Source organism: Thermobia domestica, chromosome 3 (assembly GCF_964235325.1).
Source record: "Thermobia domestica chromosome 3, izTheDome1.hap1.1, whole genome shotgun sequence".
Lineage (NCBI taxonomy): Eukaryota > Metazoa > Arthropoda > Insecta > Zygentoma > Lepismatidae > Thermobia > Thermobia domestica.
Window position 1 is genome coordinate 217,456,030 of NC_137456.1, and position 20,645 is coordinate 217,476,674.

The window sequence follows — 20,645 nt, forward strand, 5'->3', positions numbered from 1 at the left end:
TTGAAACGAATATTTGCATGGAAATCTAAGTGTGGCATTACTGCACCATAACACCATACAATTTCACGAAATGTAGTAAACATGATCACGTTCATTAAGTAAAAGATTTACAAAACAAGTTTTACCAGCCCTTGAAGGACAAGCAATTAAAATGGTAGAGGGATGATTAAACTTAACATCACGTTATCAAATGTATGCATGGAATAGAAAGCTCACCTTTTTATACATTCACACACACACTCACACATTTAACGCGTATGCTATGCATACGATCCAATAAATTAAGAATAAATATTAAAGCTTGAAATGACTAGAATATTAAAATGACTAGAATATATAAATTACTAGAATATTAATATCATGACAGCAAAGCTGTTCTGAGCTTCAATATGAATTTTAACGACGAGTTTGCATAGCAATTATTTAACAACGAGCTTCAATATTAAGCGATCCGTCAAAGATATGCATTTGACATTCGTCGGTCAAACGTTAGGTCTCTTGGTAACCGTATGATATGGTCCTAGTCTTTTGTACGTCATGTAAAAGAATATCGTCTTCGTCATCAATACGTTTACGTTTTTTGTTAACCTTACGGTGTGTTTTGGTTTCAGGTCTTGAAAAGATTTGGAACCCACGTTTCCGGGTAATACTTGTAGGATTTTCTAATACTAAAGATTTAATTTCTTCTCTCACTAACGCATAGAAGCTCTCAAAATTAATTTTTTCAGAGGTTCTATGATTCAGTGTTATCCCCGGAATTTTGTAAATGTTCCGAAATTCCCCTGAGGCATTTCTAAGCCTCATACAATAATTTTTTGGGCCAAGGGCAATCAGAGTTATAAATTCCCACCCTTCATCTTTCATCTGTTAAATCCCCAAGATTATTACCCAACTGTAAAATGGGTTCCTCATCTTTCATTTGCAAAAACATAATACTATCCGTATCACAGTAAAGTACACATTCAGGTTCTACAGCAGTCAGGAGGCCATAAAGTTTAAGTCTGGCCCACGAAGTAATAAATGCGACCAAGACGACATTGGAAAATCCTAACGGGTGTTATCATTTTCCAAGTTCGTGTAGTTCATTAGTAAATGCCTATCACCGACTGAAATCAGGGAATGAACTTCATATCTTGCAAATGAAAGGTACCTAAGAAAATATTCTGAGTTGTTGAGGATTGTACACTTCATCCTGTCCGGGCGCTGACCCCATTTCCAATACAACGAATTAAGGTATAATTTCGCTGTAGTGCGCAATCCCGGGTTCTTCCTCATAATTTAATTTAATGCCTTCATGGGCATAATATTCATCGATGTATTTCTTTTTGTCTTCTTCACTTTTGCAAGAAGCAGTAAAACCTGAGGCTTCCTGCTGTATTTAAAGAAAGGAGTTCACGTAATTCCCGAACAGACCACCTGAATTCCCTTTTTCTGGATCCATGAGTTCGAACTCCCAAATTTCATAAATATCGATAATCTTATAACCTTTTTTAAGAGGAAGGTGTAGGTCTGGAGTACAAAATGTACTTGCGATCCATTCCATCATGTGTACATTCCCCTACATCATTCCCTCTTCTTCCATACATGCCCGACACAGTCCAAAAAGTAAAAGTAAGCGTCCACCTGCCACATATGGGAAATAGGAAAAAACAAATTTTTGGGAGGCATGATGGTACATTTCACTAGCCGATGAGTATTTTCCAGTTGTGGAAAATCCGGCCGTCTATGAATCTTAGGCATTCCCATCGTCATTGGTCTACGTGCCATTACAAAAGGATATAGAGATGTAATATCGAAATAACGAATTATCTCATCATCCTTGCAATTAACGTATGATCTGAAGACTTCAGTACGTCCACATTGATATGCTATTCATGGAAAAATCGGATCCGTTAGATGAGTACAATGTTCTTTAATGAACTTTTGTAAATCTTTATCAGTCTTCACCTTATTGTCCCAAGTACTTTCCCAGATCTCGGGTAACTTTACACCAAACGTTTTAATGTATTCTTGACGTCTCATGTTTTGTTCGTACCGTCTTGCATACGTATCTCAAGGATCCTGAGAACCGTGAATAATTTCATCGCATTTATTAGGAATACATGAAACACACCGGTGGAAATTGCAACCATAAAATTGATACGCTGTATTCGTACTTGGATCATATCCGTCAACCCTATATTTAGCAAAGGGTACGTCCGGACCAGTACCACAGAATCGGATATTTCTACCAAGTTGATGTTCAACATATTTTAACCACAAGAGTGCTTTTTGCACTTTGTCGTTCATTATGTTGAAATCCCTTTGGTGGAATTACAGCAATGGTATTCTCCGGTAAGTACAGGGTACGATACGTTTTCATACTTAACCCTACAACCGTGGAACAAGCAATAAAACATCGGAGACCGTTCATCTTCTCTTGTATGATGTTATTAAATTTGATGATACCTTCTCTAAGAATTCTAACGCCGTTTTCACAGTAAGCCAATATTTCCTTTTGGAGATCATACTCCTCGCCACTTGCGGCACGTTCTTGGTGCTAGGCGATTAGTTGTCTCTCTTCCGTGTTTCGGGAGTCAGGATCAAAATATTCAAGGGCGGGAACCGGAGCTATATATATTTGATTCTCTAAATTGTTAAATTAATATGGGAAATCTCCTTCAAATTTTCTGATAGACATAACGTTTTCGGAAGTTTACTTAGTTTGCATCCAAGGAAAAAATAAGGGTCACGGAAAAATATTTGCAATATTCATACAAAATATTTTTTGACCCTGTACCAGAACATCAGGAATAATATGTTGCTTCTCAATTAGATTTCTTAAGCAAAAGATACAATCAAACCGTCCAGAATTATGCGCTAAAATCACTGTGCGCTGAAACCCTAGACGCGCCATTAAAACATGTTCAATGAAGTCATCCATTGTTTTAAAAGAAAACGATCGATTTCCATTTTTATCACCCAAATTTGCAGGGATCATCCAAAGATTTACTCATACAGTGTGAAGATGTATGTCTGCTACAAAGCATGGCGACTTCATGTTTCCTCTCACCATTCTCATTTTTTGGCATTAACATCGTTTCTATATCATATGCAATGTATTATCTGTCAGGAAAGTAAATGTACATCTATTTTTCGAGTCTGGCATTCCTGCGCTCCATCCGTGGGGAGTATGAGAATTAAATCAATCAAATATTTACTGAGGGGCAAAAAGAAAAGTTTAATCTGAATTAGACATTGCAGAGGAGCACAAGCTGTGAATACGAATAGTGCATAGTGTAAATAAAGGACGACACCGAAAGAGAAAGCCAGAAACAACTGTTAAACTTAGAAAAAAAGAGTAAAAATTGTCGAAGTGGGAACAAAAAACACAAATACAAAAATACGCCGAAAACTAAACGTTCACCATGCCATGATCTTGGTGTAGTAGTTAAGGTGCTGGCTTACAAATGCAAAGTACGCAAGTTCGAATCCTCGGCAAGGACATTTTTAAAAAATTTTGTTAATAATACATACAGCTCATGAGAGATGGAAAAAGAGGTCGTATTTAGTTTTTCGTAGCAATTATTATTGGTAATGTTTAGTACTGATAATACTTTTTGTCTTTGGGTATTGCTTTTCTTCTTGTCTTCATTTCCAAAGAGAAGAATATCCGAACAAATGCCACCAAAATTCCTCTTATTTTGAATGTAAACGCCATTTGCAATTAGTGAAGAATAAAAATTGAACGTTCCGAAGTAGCTGCAAAAAGTAAAAGAAAAAACATGGAATTGGACGATACTCATGGTTACTAAAATACAATTTCAACATGCCTTACACCTCCCGACCACGTTTCTACGTTAGCAAGTAAGAGGCTTGTGTTTAGGTTAGGCTGGTCAATACGTTTTGCAAAGGGGCCCGGTTTAGCTCTGACGCACCATAGGTGCGAGAAAAGAGAAAAAAACTTTTTCTCTCTCCCTCTGTGTGTCTATTTATCTATCTATCTGTATATATATATATATATATATATATATATATATATATATATAACGCTATTTGTGAATGCCATAACCACCCTAATTTTCAGCGGATTGAGACAAAACTTGGCACAAACAATTATTGTTGAAATATCTTGATGAGTTCGTTAACCAGAATAATCAGGTGAAAATGTTCAAAATGGTGGCCCTTCAAACTCTTAAAAAGTTCCAAGGGAACCAAATTTCGCCCATAAATAAGTATTCAAAAGTTTGAATAAATTTTCCTCTTTTAGTGAAATATTTGTGTGCAGGGACTTATTGAAATATTGGGCCCGATTAATCGCCTAAAGAAGGTTCACGCCCTTTCGCTACGGTCAGGCTTTTTTTTGCAGGAGGATGTTATTTTCATATCGGAACAAGATGATTGTTAGTGATGATATGAAATTACACATTGAAAGTGAAGTAACTTGTGTAACGTGTTATTTGAAAGAATAATATAATAAATGTGCTTTCCTATAACACAGAGAACTGTAAATCATGTATTTCGAGTTCGGGAGCCTGAATGGCGAAAAGTGTTATTTGATTTGCTTTTTAGTAACACATTGCATTGTAAATAAAAGTAGGCAACATTAGTGGTAAGTAAAATAATAATAATAATAATAATAATAATAATAATAATAATAATAATAATAGGTGTTTGTGCCAAGGCAATATCTTCCTCAGTTCTACAAACTTAATGATTGTAACGCCATATCTCAATTACAAACAAAATATTAGCAATTTATATCGAGAGAACGTGAAACTGTAGAGCGACGGGACCAACGTTGGACAGTATGCACTCATAGTACCCAGAAAAGTAAGTGATTTCAATGCAAAATGAACGAAGAGTCATTGTCATGGGTAGTCATGGAGCCACGGCAGAGCCCTCTTTAGGCAAAATGTCGATAGCTTATATCGAGAAAACAGGAGGCGATAGCGGGATGGGACCAACGTTGGACACCGTGGACCCATAAAGCGCATCGAAAAAATTAGGGAGGCGGGCGCCAGCCAGCCTTACTTATTTCCACATAATAATATAAAATTATATTGTCGAAATACATACACGAGTTAGCTACTAATATTTTATATTATTATTATTATTATCTACAGCGTCTTTTCATTACGTGAGCATGTTCGACATGAAACAAAAGAGAAAATCCATCCTGTAGCGAAAAAAAACAATACTTTCTCTCAAATGGATAAAAAATCAAGCCGAGATTGATTCGAACTCGCATGGACGGCGCGAAAAGCCAGTGTTTTGTCCACTATTTTTTTAACTGATTCGCCGAACGCGTTTCAGTAACTTACTTATTGCTAATTTTACTTGCTTCACTCGTTTAACTTGCTTTTTCTAATAACTTGTAACGACAGGGATACGAACACAAACATCGAGAACAGTTAAAAATGATAGATGCTCTCCCGCCGAGAATCGAACCCGGGACTCCATACACCCAAGGCTCACGTGCTAGCCTCTAGACCAGCGGGGATGACAACGCTCACTCACTCCCTGTGTCGTTAGGGATTACGACCACTGTATTGCCAGCTATCACTTCTGTGGGTTGTATATTATGATCACATGTTTCTTCTTTGCTGGAAGAGTAAAACCTACATTATATGTAATACATGAGCTATTTAGACCTACATGCTCTTCATATAATGTAATAAAAGGGTCATGCTGTCGGATTTTAATACGGAAACTGCTGTCGGATTTTAATACATGACGTATTGCAGGATACAACATGCTTTGCACTACTTGTTTGTTTGTAGACAGCTACTAGCTTAGTGTTCTGAAAGGTTGTGTATAAACTAGGAATAGCCCGTTCCGGAATTATTAGTTTTCGGACTCCCGAAAGTAAAGCCGGACAAATTCCGGAATTCGGAAAATTCCAAATTTGTAATAATTTCGGAATTCGGAAAAATCCGGAATTTAGAAATTTCTGATTTCGTTAACATTCCGGAATTCGGAAAATCCGGATTTTTTCGAAATTCGGAGTTTTTCTCAAGTCCGGAATTTTCTAAATTCCGGATTCTTTCCGAGTTCCGAAATTCTTCTGAATTACGGAGTTTAACTGAATTCCATAATTTTGCGAAATCCGGAAAGTGAAAGTTCCGCTTCCGAAAAATGAATTTATTTTGGTTAATATGAATCGTGGCGGAAATAAGTCTTTGACCAGGTAATGGCGACTGCTTTGAAAGAAATGGGGAGTATGAGAATTCAATCTGTCATATTTGTAGTTTCGTATGGAGAAAAAACGAATTTGTGAACCAGTGGTTTAAGAAAAACTCAAGTTATTAATGTAAACTTTGCCGACTTCATAAAAGAAATACGAAAGACATTTTGAATCGAAAAATATAACATACAAGTTTGCAAGCGGAGACAAAGAAACCTAACGTAACCAGACTAAAGACGAATCGTTTACCGCGTAGCGATTGTGGTTCAGTGGTCAAGGTGCTTGTGCGAATGCACGTTGCAAATTTTTTTTACTTTAGGATTTTTGATGGCGATTGATCAGCGATAACATACGTTTTATTATATTCAGATATTTGAATACTCGGATGTTTCAATACTTGAACTATCAAATCTTCAGGAATAATAATTCTTATTATTATCTCGTAGAAGATTAAAAGCTAGAAGCTAAATTATCGGTCAGGTCATACCATTACAAGCAGAAACGTGACATTTGGAGAGAATATTTGGGTTTGGTTTAATGTTGCTCACGAGAAGAGGAGTTTCTCATCTCGTTTCTAAAAAATAAAATAACATGAGAATTAACATTTTACATTCGAGACGGGTCAGGGCTAAATTAAAATTTTCGTCTCTTTGGAGATGAGAATCGAGACGAGACGAAAAGTATCGTAAACATTTGCCGTCTTGTCTCGATTCTCGAAATAGTGTATATCCATTCTTTAAGTAACAATTGCTCTGTAGACTGAATCTCATAGGCTATTTCGTTACATTGTATTTCAGAGCTCATTGAATTATGCTCTGTGTAGGTATTTTTGTAGCAAAGCCTTTATATTTACCTCTGCATATTCTAAAAATTAGTTTATTATATGCCTTACTGTCGCGTGATATTCAGTTATATTTATTACAGTTATCTACATGAAACTTCAATGAAAGGTTCTAGTTTAAAATGTTGGTAGTTGCAGAGGTGTGTCTTGAAGGTACGGAACCCTTTCCCCGAAATCTCTACTTTTAAGTAAGTTTTGCCATATTTCAGGGCAAGTTTAAAACTTTTATTATTATTATTATTATTATTATTATTATTATTATTATTATTATTATTATTATTATTATTATTGTTATTATTATATCAACACCATGTATAATCTTTAAAAGATATACGGTTTGTATCTGAATAGTAAAAGCTAATTGACAGTCGATCTCGGTCGTCTGGAAGTCTTCAGGAGGCAAGGACATCGGTCACGTTCTAGGTTTGAGTTCCGAAGGGGCAAGTATTCGGGCTCGAGCGAAAAATTGTTAAAAGTTATAGGCTTCAGCCAAACATATTCAAAACAGCTGGGACCGGGTCTGGGCTTCTCAACGGCTCGAGCGGCTCGGCTTACAGCTCATTCAATATCGAACCGAATCGAGAAGTGAGCCGAGCCAACAGCTTACCGAACCGAGCCGATTAAGCCATCGGCTTAGTTGAGCTGAGTCGAAACGTGCTGATGAACTAGTTTCAACTTAGATGGCTCGAACCGGTTCACATGAGCCGAGTAGGTGACCCATCCCAACCGAGAAAGCTCGAGCCATCGGTTCAATTGAGCTGAGTCGATGGCTTGTTCCAACTAAGCCGGCTCGGGTCATCGGCTCATCCCAACCGAGCCGACTCGAGCTGTTCGCTCAGTTGATACGAGCCGAGCCGGTTAATATCACTACCCGAGTTGGTCTTCTCCTTGGGCTCAAGAATTCGACCGTGCAGGTCTCAGCCTTGATTTTAAGAACTACAGTATATACTTATATTGGTGATTACGACATTTGAGGCTGTCTCGTAATAATAGTAAAATAAATTAACTACGGCATGCACTTTGGTGGAAATATCATTACAATAAGATTATTGTTTCGTTCCAAACATGTTCATGTAATATTTGCACCAAAGTGCATGCCGTAGTTAATTTATTCGTTGATCTGGAGACAATTTAGTGCCCATTAATAAACTAAATAGCATACAATGGAATAAAATTACTGAAATGATATCGTATTATACAGTGATTTCGCCGTGCAAGTTCAATAGTATAATAATAATAATAATAATAATAATAATAATAATAATAATAATAATAATAATAAAACATTTTCATCGGTCGTGCGCGGAAAGTGAGAATTAAATCAATCACATGTGAAGTCAATGTAAGGAGAAAAGCCTAAACTGAATAAGACATTGAAGCGGGTCACAAGCTGGGAATAAGAATAGTGCATGGTGTTAATAAAGGACGACACCGACAGAGAAATCCAGAAACAATAGGTAAACGAAGAAAAAAAGAGTAGAAATTGTTGAAGTGGAAACAAAATACAAATACGAATAGGGATGAACAGGAGTCGAGCCAAAATTCGACTCGACTCGAGTTCAATCCGAGTCGAGTCAAAGGTATTTTTCTTGAGTTGAGTTCCAAGCCAAGGCGCTGTTTTCGAGGTCGAGTTTCGAGTTGAGTTTTATAATGGCTCTCTCGCTCGTTCAGCTCGTTTTAACCCGTTTTGAAATAATGGCCTGATTAGACTGGAAACCGAAAGCCATGAGAAATGTAGGCAGTAATGTGGAATACTTTGTGTTGCTCATGGCAAGGGTGCATCTCCTCTCGTAATTTTGGTGCATCTCGTGGGGCAATTTTAGTGTATCTCGTCTCGTCTAGATAACGAGAAGACAAGAATTTTTTTTACTATTATTACGAGACAGCCTCAAATGTCGTAATCACCAATATAAGTATATACTGTAGTTCTTAAAATCAAGGCTGAGATCTGCACGGTCGAATTCTTGAGCCCAAGCTGAAGACCCAACTCGGGTAGTGATATCAACCGGCTCGGCTCGTATCAACTGAGCGAAGTTGTTGTATTACTATACATCTGCTTCCGCCCCTGTCAAGTCTGGTCGATCTCGTTGACGCGACATATTTGCTTTTTATACCCCTTTCTTCGTTTACTGAACAAAACAGTAACTATTCTGAAATATATACTGCGCATGCCTCGTAGATAAATATATCTGATGCCAATAGTTTCCGTTTTGTCCAAGGAATGTTCTTTTTCTTATTCCCAGCATGACCCTTTTATTACATTATATGAAGAGCATGTAGGTCTAAATACCTCATGTATTACATATAATGTAGGTTTTACTCTTCCAGCAAAGAAACATGTGATCATAGTATACAACCCACAGAAGTGATAGCTGGTAATACAGTGGTCGTAATCCCTAATGACACAGGGAGAGAGCGGTGCCCTTCCCGCTGGTCTAGAGGCTATCACGTGCGCCTTTGGTGTATGGAGTCCCGGGTTCGATTCCCGGCAGGAGAGCATCTGTGATTTTTAACTGTTCTCGATGTTTCTGTGTTCGTGTCCCTGTCGTTATAAGTTATTAGAAAAAGCAAGTTAAACGAGTGAAGCAAGTAAAATTAGCAATAAGTAAGTAATTTAGATTCTAGCTTTTAATCTCCTACGAGATAATAATAATAATTATTATTACTATTATTATTCCTGAAGATTTGATAGTTCAAGTATTGAAACATCCGAGTATTCAAATATCTGAATATAATAAAACGTATGTTATCGCTGATCAATCGCCATCAAAAATCCTAAAGTAAAAAAAAAATTGCAACGTGCATTCGCACAAGCACCTTGACCACCGAACCACAATCGCTACGCGGTAAACGATTCGTCTTTAGTCTGGTTACGTTAGGTTTCTTTGTCTCCGCTTGCAAACTTGTATGTTATATTTTTCGATTCAAAATGTCTTTCGTATTTCTTTTATGAAGTCGGCAAAGTTTACATTAATAACTTGAGTTTTTCTTAAACCACTGGTTCACAAATTCGTTTTTTCTCCATACGAAACTACAAATATGACAGATTGAATTCTCATACTCCCCATTTCTTTCAAAGCAGTCGCCATTACCTGGTCAAAGACTTATTTCCGCCACGATTCATATTAACCAAAATAAATTCATTTTTCGGAAGCGGAACTTTCACTTTCCGGATTTCGCAAAATTATGGAATTCAGTTAAACTCCGTAATTCAGAAGAATTTCGGAACTCGGAAAGAATCCGGAATTTAGAAAATTCCGGACTTGAGAAAAACTCCGAATTTCGAAAAAATCCGGATTTTCCGAATTCCGGAATGTTAACGAAATCAGAAATTTCTAAATTCCGGATTTTTCCGAATTCCGAAATTATTACAAATTTGGAATTTTCCGAATTCCGGAATTTGTCCGGCTTTACTTTCGGGAGTCCGAAAACTAATAATTCCGGAACGGGCTATCTCTAGTTTATACACAACCTTTCAGAACACTAAGCTAGTAGCTGTCTACAAACAAAGAAGTAATGCAAAGCATGTTGTATCCTGCAATACGTCATGTATTAAAATCCGACAGCAGTTTCCGTATTAAAATCCGACAGCATGACCCTTTTATTACATTATATGAAGAGCATGTAGGTCTAAATAGCTCATGTATTACATATAATGTAGGTTTTACTCTTCCAGCAAAGAAGAAACATGTGATCATAGTATACAACTCACAGAAGTGATAGCTGGCAATACAGTGGTCGTAATCCCTAACGACACAGGAAGTGAGCGTTGTCATCCCCGCTGGTCTAGAGGCTAGCACGTGAGCCTTGGGTGTATGGAGTCCCGGGTTCGATTCTCGGCGGGAGAGCATCTCATTTTTAACTGTTCTCGATGTTTCTGTGTTCGTGTCCCTGTCGTTATAAGTTATTAGAAAAAGCAAGTTAAACGAGTGAAGCAAGTAAAATTAGCAATAAGTAAGTTACTGAAACACGTTCGGTGAGTCAGTTAAAAAAAAGTGGACAAAGCACTGGCTTTTCGCGCTGTCCATGCAAGTTCGAATCAATCTCGGCTTGATTTTTTATCCATTTGAGAGAAAATATTGCTTCTTCACGCTACAGGTAGTCCACTCTTTTCGTATTTTTCGCTGTCGTTCACAGTTAAAGTAACTGACTATTATTCTTTCTACTAATGATGGATCTTCTCTTTGGCTTCATGTCAAACACGCACACGTTATGAAAAGACGCTGTCGATAATAATAATAATAATAATAATAATAATAATAATAATAATAATAATAATAATAATAATAATAATATGAAATATTAGTAGCTAACTCGTGTGTGTATTTCGACAATATAATTTTATATTATGTGGAAATAAATAAGGCTGGCTGGCGTTCCCCCCGTAATTTTTTCGATGCGCTTTATGGGTCCACGGTGTCCAAAGTTGGTCCCATCCCAGTATCACCTCTCGATATAAGTTATTGACACTTTGCCTAAAAAGGGCTCTGCCGTGGCCCCATGAGTACCCATGACAATGACTCTTCGTTCATTTTGCATTGAAATCGCTTACTTTTCTGAGTACTATGAGTGCATACTGTCCAACGTTGCTCCCATCGCTCTACAGTTTCCCGTTCTCTCGATATAAATTGCTAATATTTTGTTTGTAAGGGAGATATGGCGTTACAATCATTACGTTTGAAGAAGAATTGATTAAGATATTACCTTGCCACAAACAACACCTATTATTATTATTATTATTATTATTATTATTTATATTATTATTATTATTATTATTATTTTGCTTGTCACTAATGTTGCCTACCTTTATTTGCAATGCAATGTGTTACTAAAAAGCAAATCAAATAACACTCCTCGCCATTCAGGCTCCCGAACTCGAAATACATGATTTACAGTTCTCTGTGTTAGAGGAATGCAGATTTATTATATTATTGTTTCAAATAACACGTTTCACAAGTTACTTCACTTTCAATGTGTAATTTCATATCACTAACAATCATCTTGTTCCGATAGGAAAATAACCCCCTCCTGCAAAAAAAAAAGCCTGACCGTAGCGAAAGGGCGTGAACCTTCTTTAGGCGATTAATTGGGCCCAATATTTCAATAAGTCCCTGCACACAAATATTTCAGTAAAAGAGGAAAATTTATTCAAACTTTCTGAATACCTATTTATGGGCGAAATTTGGTTCCTTTGGAACTTTTTAAGAGTTTGAAGGGCCGCCATTTTGAACATTTTCATCTGATTATTCTGGTTAACGAACTCATCAAGATATTTCAACAATTAATGTTTGTGCCAAGTTTCGTCTCAATCCGCTGAAAATTAGGGTGGTTATGGCATTCACAAATAGCGTTATATATATACAAATAGATAGATAAATAGACACACAGAGGGAGAGAGAAAAAGTGTTTTTCTCCCTTCTCGCACCTATGGTGCGTCAGAGCTAAACCGGGCCCCTTTGCAAAACTTATTGACCAGCCTAACCTAAACACAAACCTCTTACTTGCTAACGTAGAAACGTGATCGGGAGGTGTAAGGCATGTAGAAATTGTATTTTTAATAACCATGAGTATGGTCCACTTCCATGTTTTTCTTTTTACTTTTTGCAGCTACATCGGAACGTTCAATTTTTATTCACTAATTGCAAATGGCGTTTACATTCAAAATAAGAGGAATTTTGGTGGCATTTGTTCGGATATTCTTCTCTTTGGAAATGAAGACAAGAACAAAAGCAATACGCAAAGACAAAAAGTATTATCAGTACTAAACATTACCAATAATAATTGCTACGAAAAACTAAATATGACCTCTTTTACCATCTCTCATGAGCTGCATGTATTATTAAGAAAAAATTTTAAAAATGTCCTCTCTTAAGATTCGAACCGGCGACCTTTGCATTTATAAGCCAGCACCTTAACTACTACACCAAGATCATGGCATGGTGAACATTTAGTTGTCGGCGTATTTGTTGTATTTGTGTTTTATGTTCCCACTTCAACAATTTTTACTCTTTTTACTAAGTTTAACAGTTGTTTCGGGCTTTTTCGGTGTCGTCCTTTATTTACACTATGCACTATTCGTATTCACAGCTTGTGCCCCTCTGCAATGTCTTATTCAGATTAAGCTTTTCTTTCTGCCCCTCAGTAAACATTTGATTGATTTAATTCTCATACTCTCCGGATGGAGCGCAGGAATGCCAGACTCGAAAAATAGGTGTACATTTACTTTCCTGACAGATAATACATAAACCTTTTTATATGTGTAGGCTTCAATTTTTGCACAAAACATTGATGATTAGGTTCTACGTGAACCTTACACGTGGCACAAAAATGTTCACCACTTATGTTCAAATTTGGAAGTCTGCTGTCAGTCACGCGATAAATATCGTTTGAGATATTTGAGATTTTATTTGAGGTATTTAGATATTTGAGATAAAATGTGTTTGAGATAAATATCAAGGACAGCTGTTGGTGTTGCTTTGTTGATGTGAAATAACTGTCAGTGTTGCTAACATCCCATGATTTCTGAAAATATACAGTACCTGTTTTAAAAAAGAAAGCTGTTTCTTTCATCTAGAAATTTAGCTCGATGGACATGTTATTTACTTAGATTTTCTGTCTTCCAGTAAAAAAAGTAAAAAAAAAAGACTTCTCTATAATAAGGGGAGGAGGAAGGAGAGCTATAATTCTTCTTGTTCTTATTATTATTGTTTTTTTTCTTTCTTTTTTAATGGAGAAGGGCAGTTTTTCTTTTTTCAAAAAACCTATTAAAAATAAAATATAGAAAGGACAGAATTTTTTTCTTATTAAAAAACGAAAAGAAATAATAATAATAATCCTTGTTCTTGTTCTTCTTAAAAGTTTTCCTTTTTTCTTTTCTTTTTTTAAAGAAAGTTATATTTTTGCTATTGATATTTAAAAAAATTATCTTCTTAATAATATCTTTTTTCTTTTTTTCTTTCTTTTTTACCTTGAAAAAAAAGAAAAAGATATGAAAATTATTTTAAAAATATATACTAATAAGAAGGAGTTTTTTTCTTTTTTCTTTTTTTCATTTTTTTGGAAGAGGGGAAAAAAAGAATATTTTTCTCTTCTTGAGAGAGAGAAAAGATCCCAAGTTTTTCAACCATATATGATCCATGGCTTTGTGATAAGTAGAACTGACTAGAGGAACAAAGGTAAAGGTTGACGATTTCCATAAATTTCTTGTCTTAAGATGGCGGACAGTTTCCAACATTACGGTTAAAGTTCCCCTTTGGTTTCGTGTCTTATTAGTTATGATGATACCTATTTGACCTTCGCGGCTAAGTGGTAAGCGTACGCGCCTTTGGCGTGGGAGACTCAGGTTAGATTCCACGTTAATCAGTAAGTCCCGTGTCATAATTTCTCGCTTATGAAAGAAGTGTTAAACTCAAAATCTACGATGATGCCTATCGGTGCTTGCTGGTAGCAGTAAAGAAGCACGTGATATAGTTTACGAATATGGACATCGTGTAAGATACAACAGTGTGTGTGACAATCGAGGGTGGTTTCATGTATCTATTAGTGCAAGACTAAGGTTATAAAGAACGAGAAATTCTACATCAAGTATATCAAACTCGTGAAGAACGGGTTATTCTACGTCAGGTATATTAAATTACGTGACCATTCAGTTTACTGTGATTCATTCCAACTTATATCTGAAGCAAAGAATCATTGAACCGTATTCTGCAAATGCTTGCCTACGCCAACTCCGCAAATTTGCATCTAAGTGATTTGCATGTTTGGTAGTACGTAGCAGTGTGAAAATTGTTTTTCACTTTTGATAAAAAAAAAACCACTATCCAGATGCATTTAACCGACAATGATTTGACCTCTATTCTGGAAATTGTAAGTGCAAGTAGATGTCTTCAGATACTGAATGCTGGTTGCAGGTAAAAAAAATAAGTATTGTTGTGCAAAAATAGGTGTCCATCTACCCAAAGTGCAAAATCCTGGGGAATGAGGGATATTGTCCCCACTAAGATTTGTATAAGAAAATTTTCCTCATTAATAACTTGTTGACGGGCAAAAAGTCAAACTTCTGTTAGAAATTTGCAAATTACAGCAATTCATGTTATTAGCATACGTTTAATATGCATGAGTGACCTCGTGATTAACGACATACTTAATCTTACACAGTTTAACAAAAATGTTTTATTAAACTTTTATTGTATTTTTAACGTATCCTCCATAATTTCAAATCTGAAATTTAAGCGAATTCTTACATTCGATTCTTTCTGAATAGCAATGCTATTATAGAAATGGCTCCGTTCAATGCCCGTCATAAGCGGAATTTTTGAGAACGCTAAATCTTGTATACCTTTACATTTAAGAGTTTGTATACGGAATTCACACTTCTAACTTAAAGCGATCATCACATGCACCACTGAATAAAGAAGGGAAATATTGCAAGTATAGAAATGATTCCGTTCCTCCAATCAGGAGCAAAATTTTTGTAAACGCTAGAACACGTGTTTCCTTATTTTTTTAAGGTCTATACACCGCACTTCGTATCTCCATTTTAACAAATCATCACATTTGGCACTATCTGAGCGAAAAAATTGGATTTCGTGTATTATAGAAATTTACCGGTCCCTCCATCTTAAACAATGCCCTCCTCGCTGACTCAGTGGCTATACTGCGCCCATTTGGTGTATCTGGTCCCGGGCTGGATTTCCGATGGGAGATCATTGAACATATTAGGATAGTTTAGATTGCACCATAAACTACTGGTCCACGTCTCATAGCATCTCTAGAAAGAACTCTGAACCTCAACGATCAAACAAACTTGAGAGCAGAATTTTCTGAAACGCTGAAACACACATTTATTTCTAGTAAAGAGTTTATATGCCGAGTACCATCTCTCTCATTTCAGGAGTTCGTGAGATACACAATTCTTCATATAAAATTTATCCTTCTCCATATGTACGTGTTTTTCTTGTAATTCTTTCTCTCCTGTCACAAATATGCTCTGTTCAAATTTCGTTTCCTCGTATAATAGTATAGCATGGACAATGATGCGTTAATTACTTCTACTCTCCTATGTAATACATTAGTGTAATTAATTTCTTACATGTTACTTTGAAATTCAAAATCATTGTCATTGTCATCGTCGCTGATCTCATGTGTGAATTGAAGGTCATTCAAACCGTCCAGTTACCATCCTGATAACGAGCTTATATTTGCCAGAGGACATGACAACCGAGCCGAGGTTCAGTGTTGTAATGAACAGAATAAAGCCTCGTACCGAATATTCTCTCAGGCACGTGCTAGACGAAAACCTCGCAAATGTTATGGCTTAGACACACAATCAGTTCACTTACGCCTCTTCTGGTTCTTCTGCCTCTGCTTGACTTGTCAATATGCGCTTGGCCTGATCGAACGCTACATCGGAGGATGAATTGGTAGTTTTGGTGAAGAATAAATTATTGTAGCCAGGGAGATTATAATAGGCTGCTCCGATTATTATTTAGTTGTCGATAAATTCACACTTTTGGAACAGGTTATAAGCTTACTGTTTGTGTATCTGTGGATATGTCTCAGAAAGTAATATTTGGAGTTTTATTTAACACTGATACAATAAAAAAATGTTTCCATTATTATTTTGTGTGAGTGATGCATTGATCATGTATGTTGTAAAACCGTTATCAACCAGATTCTTCACCCGGGAATATTTCGCTAGAATTGCAAAAATTTACATTTTATGCAGGGTGATTTAGGATGGTATTGTGTTTTAACTCCAGTAAAGGACAAAACAATCCTGCAGATTTTAATTGAAATGAGACACTTTTCTATGACATGTTATAATGAAAATATTATGGACATTACTAAGCATTTTAAATCTCTTGCTTCTTTATCATCTTAATTCTAAATAATTCTTTTTATTAAAATTCCTAGAAAACAAATACATTATTTTTTTGTTATTCTAGTCACAATACGCATACTCGTACTTACGCTGATACCTGTAAAGGCTTTAGTAGCAGTACCAAGTCAGGAACATACGCTGCTCATCATAATTATGGAGGTGGAAGAAGCACTACTTTTACTAGCCAAGATCAAAACCCTTCCATGGATGTAAAAGACGCAGTTTATTCTGCAAGGTAAGTGGATAATAATTTTGTGATTTTCGAGTGTTCTAAACGGAAGTAATACTCCTCTTTGTATCGCTATTTAAAAAAATACGCGAAGTTTTTTGTATCCTGATAAAGTAAAAGAATGTTCTAGTCCGAGACGTCGTTACCTCGGTGTAAGAAGTATTAACTTCTGTTAGATTCATGATTGAAATGTTTAAATAATTGGAAATTTTTGGCAAACTAATCAATTTTCTCTTCGAGGATAAATGAATCACGGTCTCACCTTTAGTGGCATGTAGCACGTCTAGTTAGGGATAAGCAAGAGTGAGTTTTCTTTGAAACCCGTCTCGATTAGAAACAGACATCTTTGAGATCGACTCAAAGACTCGGCTTGAAAAATTTCCTCCAACTCTACTCGAGTTCGAGTCGAGCCAAAACGAACCAAATCCTGTGTGTAGTTTTATGTACTGTCTTCAAATATCCTACATAGAACATAATAATTATTATCAATTATATCTAATTATTATTATCATCCAAGATGGCGCCGACTGGGGACACGTGTGTATTCTGTCTCAAGCTAGTTTTGGTAAGCAGGTAATATTAAAATGCTGTTTATGTAAAAATAGATTTCACGTCAAGAATTGTTTAAAATTTGGACGCATTGATTATGAAATGTATTTGGTGAGTGGTATATCAACGTATAAGTGCCAAAATTGCATAAGGCAGCGTAATGATAATACAGCCATTACTTCCACAGGGACGAAGCATTAGATCTCGGAAAGGAGACCAAACTGTGAATTCTGATGCTGAATTAAGTGAAAATGAAGTCTTACAAGACAAATCAAATTTTTCTCAAGCAATAATGGACAGAATTGCTCTACATGCTGTGAGGAAGTGAAAAATATGTTTTGTCAGGTGCTAATTATGTTAAGTGATATCAGTGAAAAATATGCACTTAAGGTAGAAGTGATATCTTTTAAACAAGAAAGTATTAAGTTCAATGAACTAGTATCAACTAACAACAAAACGAAAACATTTGCTGAACTGATAAACAGCTCAAGACCCGATGTTCAAAACAATGTACAAGGCGATTCTGAAAACGTAAATATCAAGTTCAGAAAGGTGCCTTCTTTCACACTACAGCAGGAAACAAGTGGTAGTGAGTGGACGTTAGTAACCAAACGCCCAAGAAGAAATAACGCTGAAGTACAGACAGGAGTGAAACAAACGAATGAATGAAGCTTCGTTTCCGGAAACCGTAATACTCTTATACAAGAACAACACAGGCAAACTAAAGGTAAACAAAAAGGTTCTCGTACAGCAGCACTGTGTGTAACGAGACTTGACCGTTGTGTTTCTTCTGAGGATCTTATTGCATTTGTGAAGGACAGTGTGTGTTAAGAAATGTGATCAGTTAAGAGCTAAACATAGCAGTTATTCTTCGTTTTATGTTAGTGTAGAAGAAAGTGAATTCAATGCTATTAGTAACCCAAATGTATGGCCTGATGGTGTGCTATTTACTAGATTTGTTGGACGATTGAAAGACGAAGTTGTATGTGATGAGACTGAAACTGAACCGGCTGGAAAGAAGTAAACTATAATAAATTAGTATACAATAAAAATGGCGTACTTACAGCTATTCTATCGAAATGTGAACGGTTTAAATACAAAAGAAAAGGTATTTATAGATGAAATAAACTCATCTAATTATGGTTTCTATTGCGTAACTGAAACATGGTTAAAAGAAACAAACCAACATTTTCTACAGCTCTCAAAAAATTATGTCGTACGAAAAGATGGAAACTTGACATTAGTAAATAAAACAAAGTGTGGAGGCTGTATGGTCATAATAAAATACTCGTATGAAGTAATAAACCCTCCAGATGAAATACTTGATGTTATTATCATTAAAGTTTTAATCCGTGAAAATAAACCATTATTATTGTGCTTGAATTACTTCCCACCAGATTTACCGTTGACAAGTTTTACTAATTATTGTGACTGGCTATGTACGTTTTTACTCACAAAGCTATAATTTTATAATATTGGGTGATCTTAATGTAGGTGGAATAGATTGGGTAACCGGAATATAAATATAAGTAATTATTATATTAAGAAAAACGCTGAATAAATAGTTGAACTAAGTAATGTTCTTCAGTTAAATCAATTGAATAGATATGACCCCTTTAAGAAGGATAGAGTATTAGACCTACCGTTAACCAATATGGAAAATAATTTAATAATATTTGAAATTCCACCATTAACAAAAATTGATCATTTCCATCCACCTTTTCTATTTGAGTGGAAAATAAAAAATGATAATAATGACTTTGGGAACACCTGAAATCAATCCAGAATTTATGATTTTAAAAATGCTGATTTTTAGGTGTATATAATGGAATTAAGGAAATGGCTCGGATAGATACAAAAAGTAGTGATATTAATAAATTGACCAATATATTGTATAACAATATATATGATGTACTAGATAATTGTGTACCTAAGAAACCAATTAGCAATAGGCCTAAATACAAAGACCCCTGAATGAAGAAGCAACTGAAATAATTAATTAATAAGAAAACGAAATATTTCGTAAAAGCAAGACAAAGAATAATACATGGTATCAAATGTACTCCGATTTACGGAAAATTGTCAAAATGAAATACTTAGAGGCGAGAAAATCATATTATATGAGTCTAGAAAATAGTACTGTCAATAACAATATGTTTTTCCGGAAAATATTTAAGAATTCTGATGGGAAGGAAATAGCAACTGAAATGAAACATAATGGCAAATCAGTCATAGAATCAAATGGTGTTGTGGAATTATTTAAAAGATGTTTTAAGTGATATTTTTAATTTAGAATTAGGACATTACGCAGATAGCCAGGTTATGAACTCTGCATCGTTCATTAGCAACGATGATGTTATATATATACCGAATATCACTGAGTCTGATGTAATTCAAACATTTCAAGTGATTAAGGCGAGCACCCTGGTCCTGACAATATACCGTATTATATAATTAAAGCCTGTAGTGTCGAATTGTAATATAAGTTTAATTACATTGAAAACAGTTGCGGCTCGTTATGCAACCGGTGGTGCACGCGGAATAACTAAGTTTGGTTGTATATTCATCAGGATACCAAATGGTCAGTTTGCATTGAGTCTACTTGTAGATACACAACCCAATTTAGTTATGTAGTGTGCCTCACTGATTACATGCCAACGAGCCACCATTGTTGAAAATTAAGTCAGTAGATTCTTCATTGTAAATAGTCATAAAGGGAGTAAAAATTTTTAAAAATATGTATTACACCTACCTTCTGTAATACATGAAAATTTCATGGTCTTCAGAGTCGTCAGGAATTAACATATTTGAACAAATATTTCCCCGACAATTGAAAGAAAGTTTGGAACAAGTCAGTCCTGCCTTTCTATATTCACATTTGCTGTCAGTCTTTCTGCGTTCTGATCTTATATGTTCAAGATACAAGGTTCAGCAGATTGTCAGGAGCAGCTTTTAAGTTTATTGCACTGGAAGCAAT

At 35.6% G+C, this 20,645-nt stretch overlaps 1 protein-coding gene across 4 annotated transcripts in view; it reads left to right on the forward strand.

Annotated features, from left to right (window-relative positions):
* Nucleotides 1-20,645, forward strand: part of LOC145680967 (uncharacterized) — a 750,879-nt gene that overhangs the window by 16,773 nt on the left and 713,461 nt on the right. For all 4 annotated transcript variants that reach the window (XM_081752183.1, XM_081752182.1, XM_081752184.1 and 1 more), the window contains exon 2: nucleotides 16,955-17,125. In XM_081752183.1, coding sequence (XP_081608309.1) covers nucleotides 16,955-17,125 — 171 coding nt within the window. The remainder of the gene's footprint in view (nucleotides 1-16,954; nucleotides 17,126-20,645) is intronic.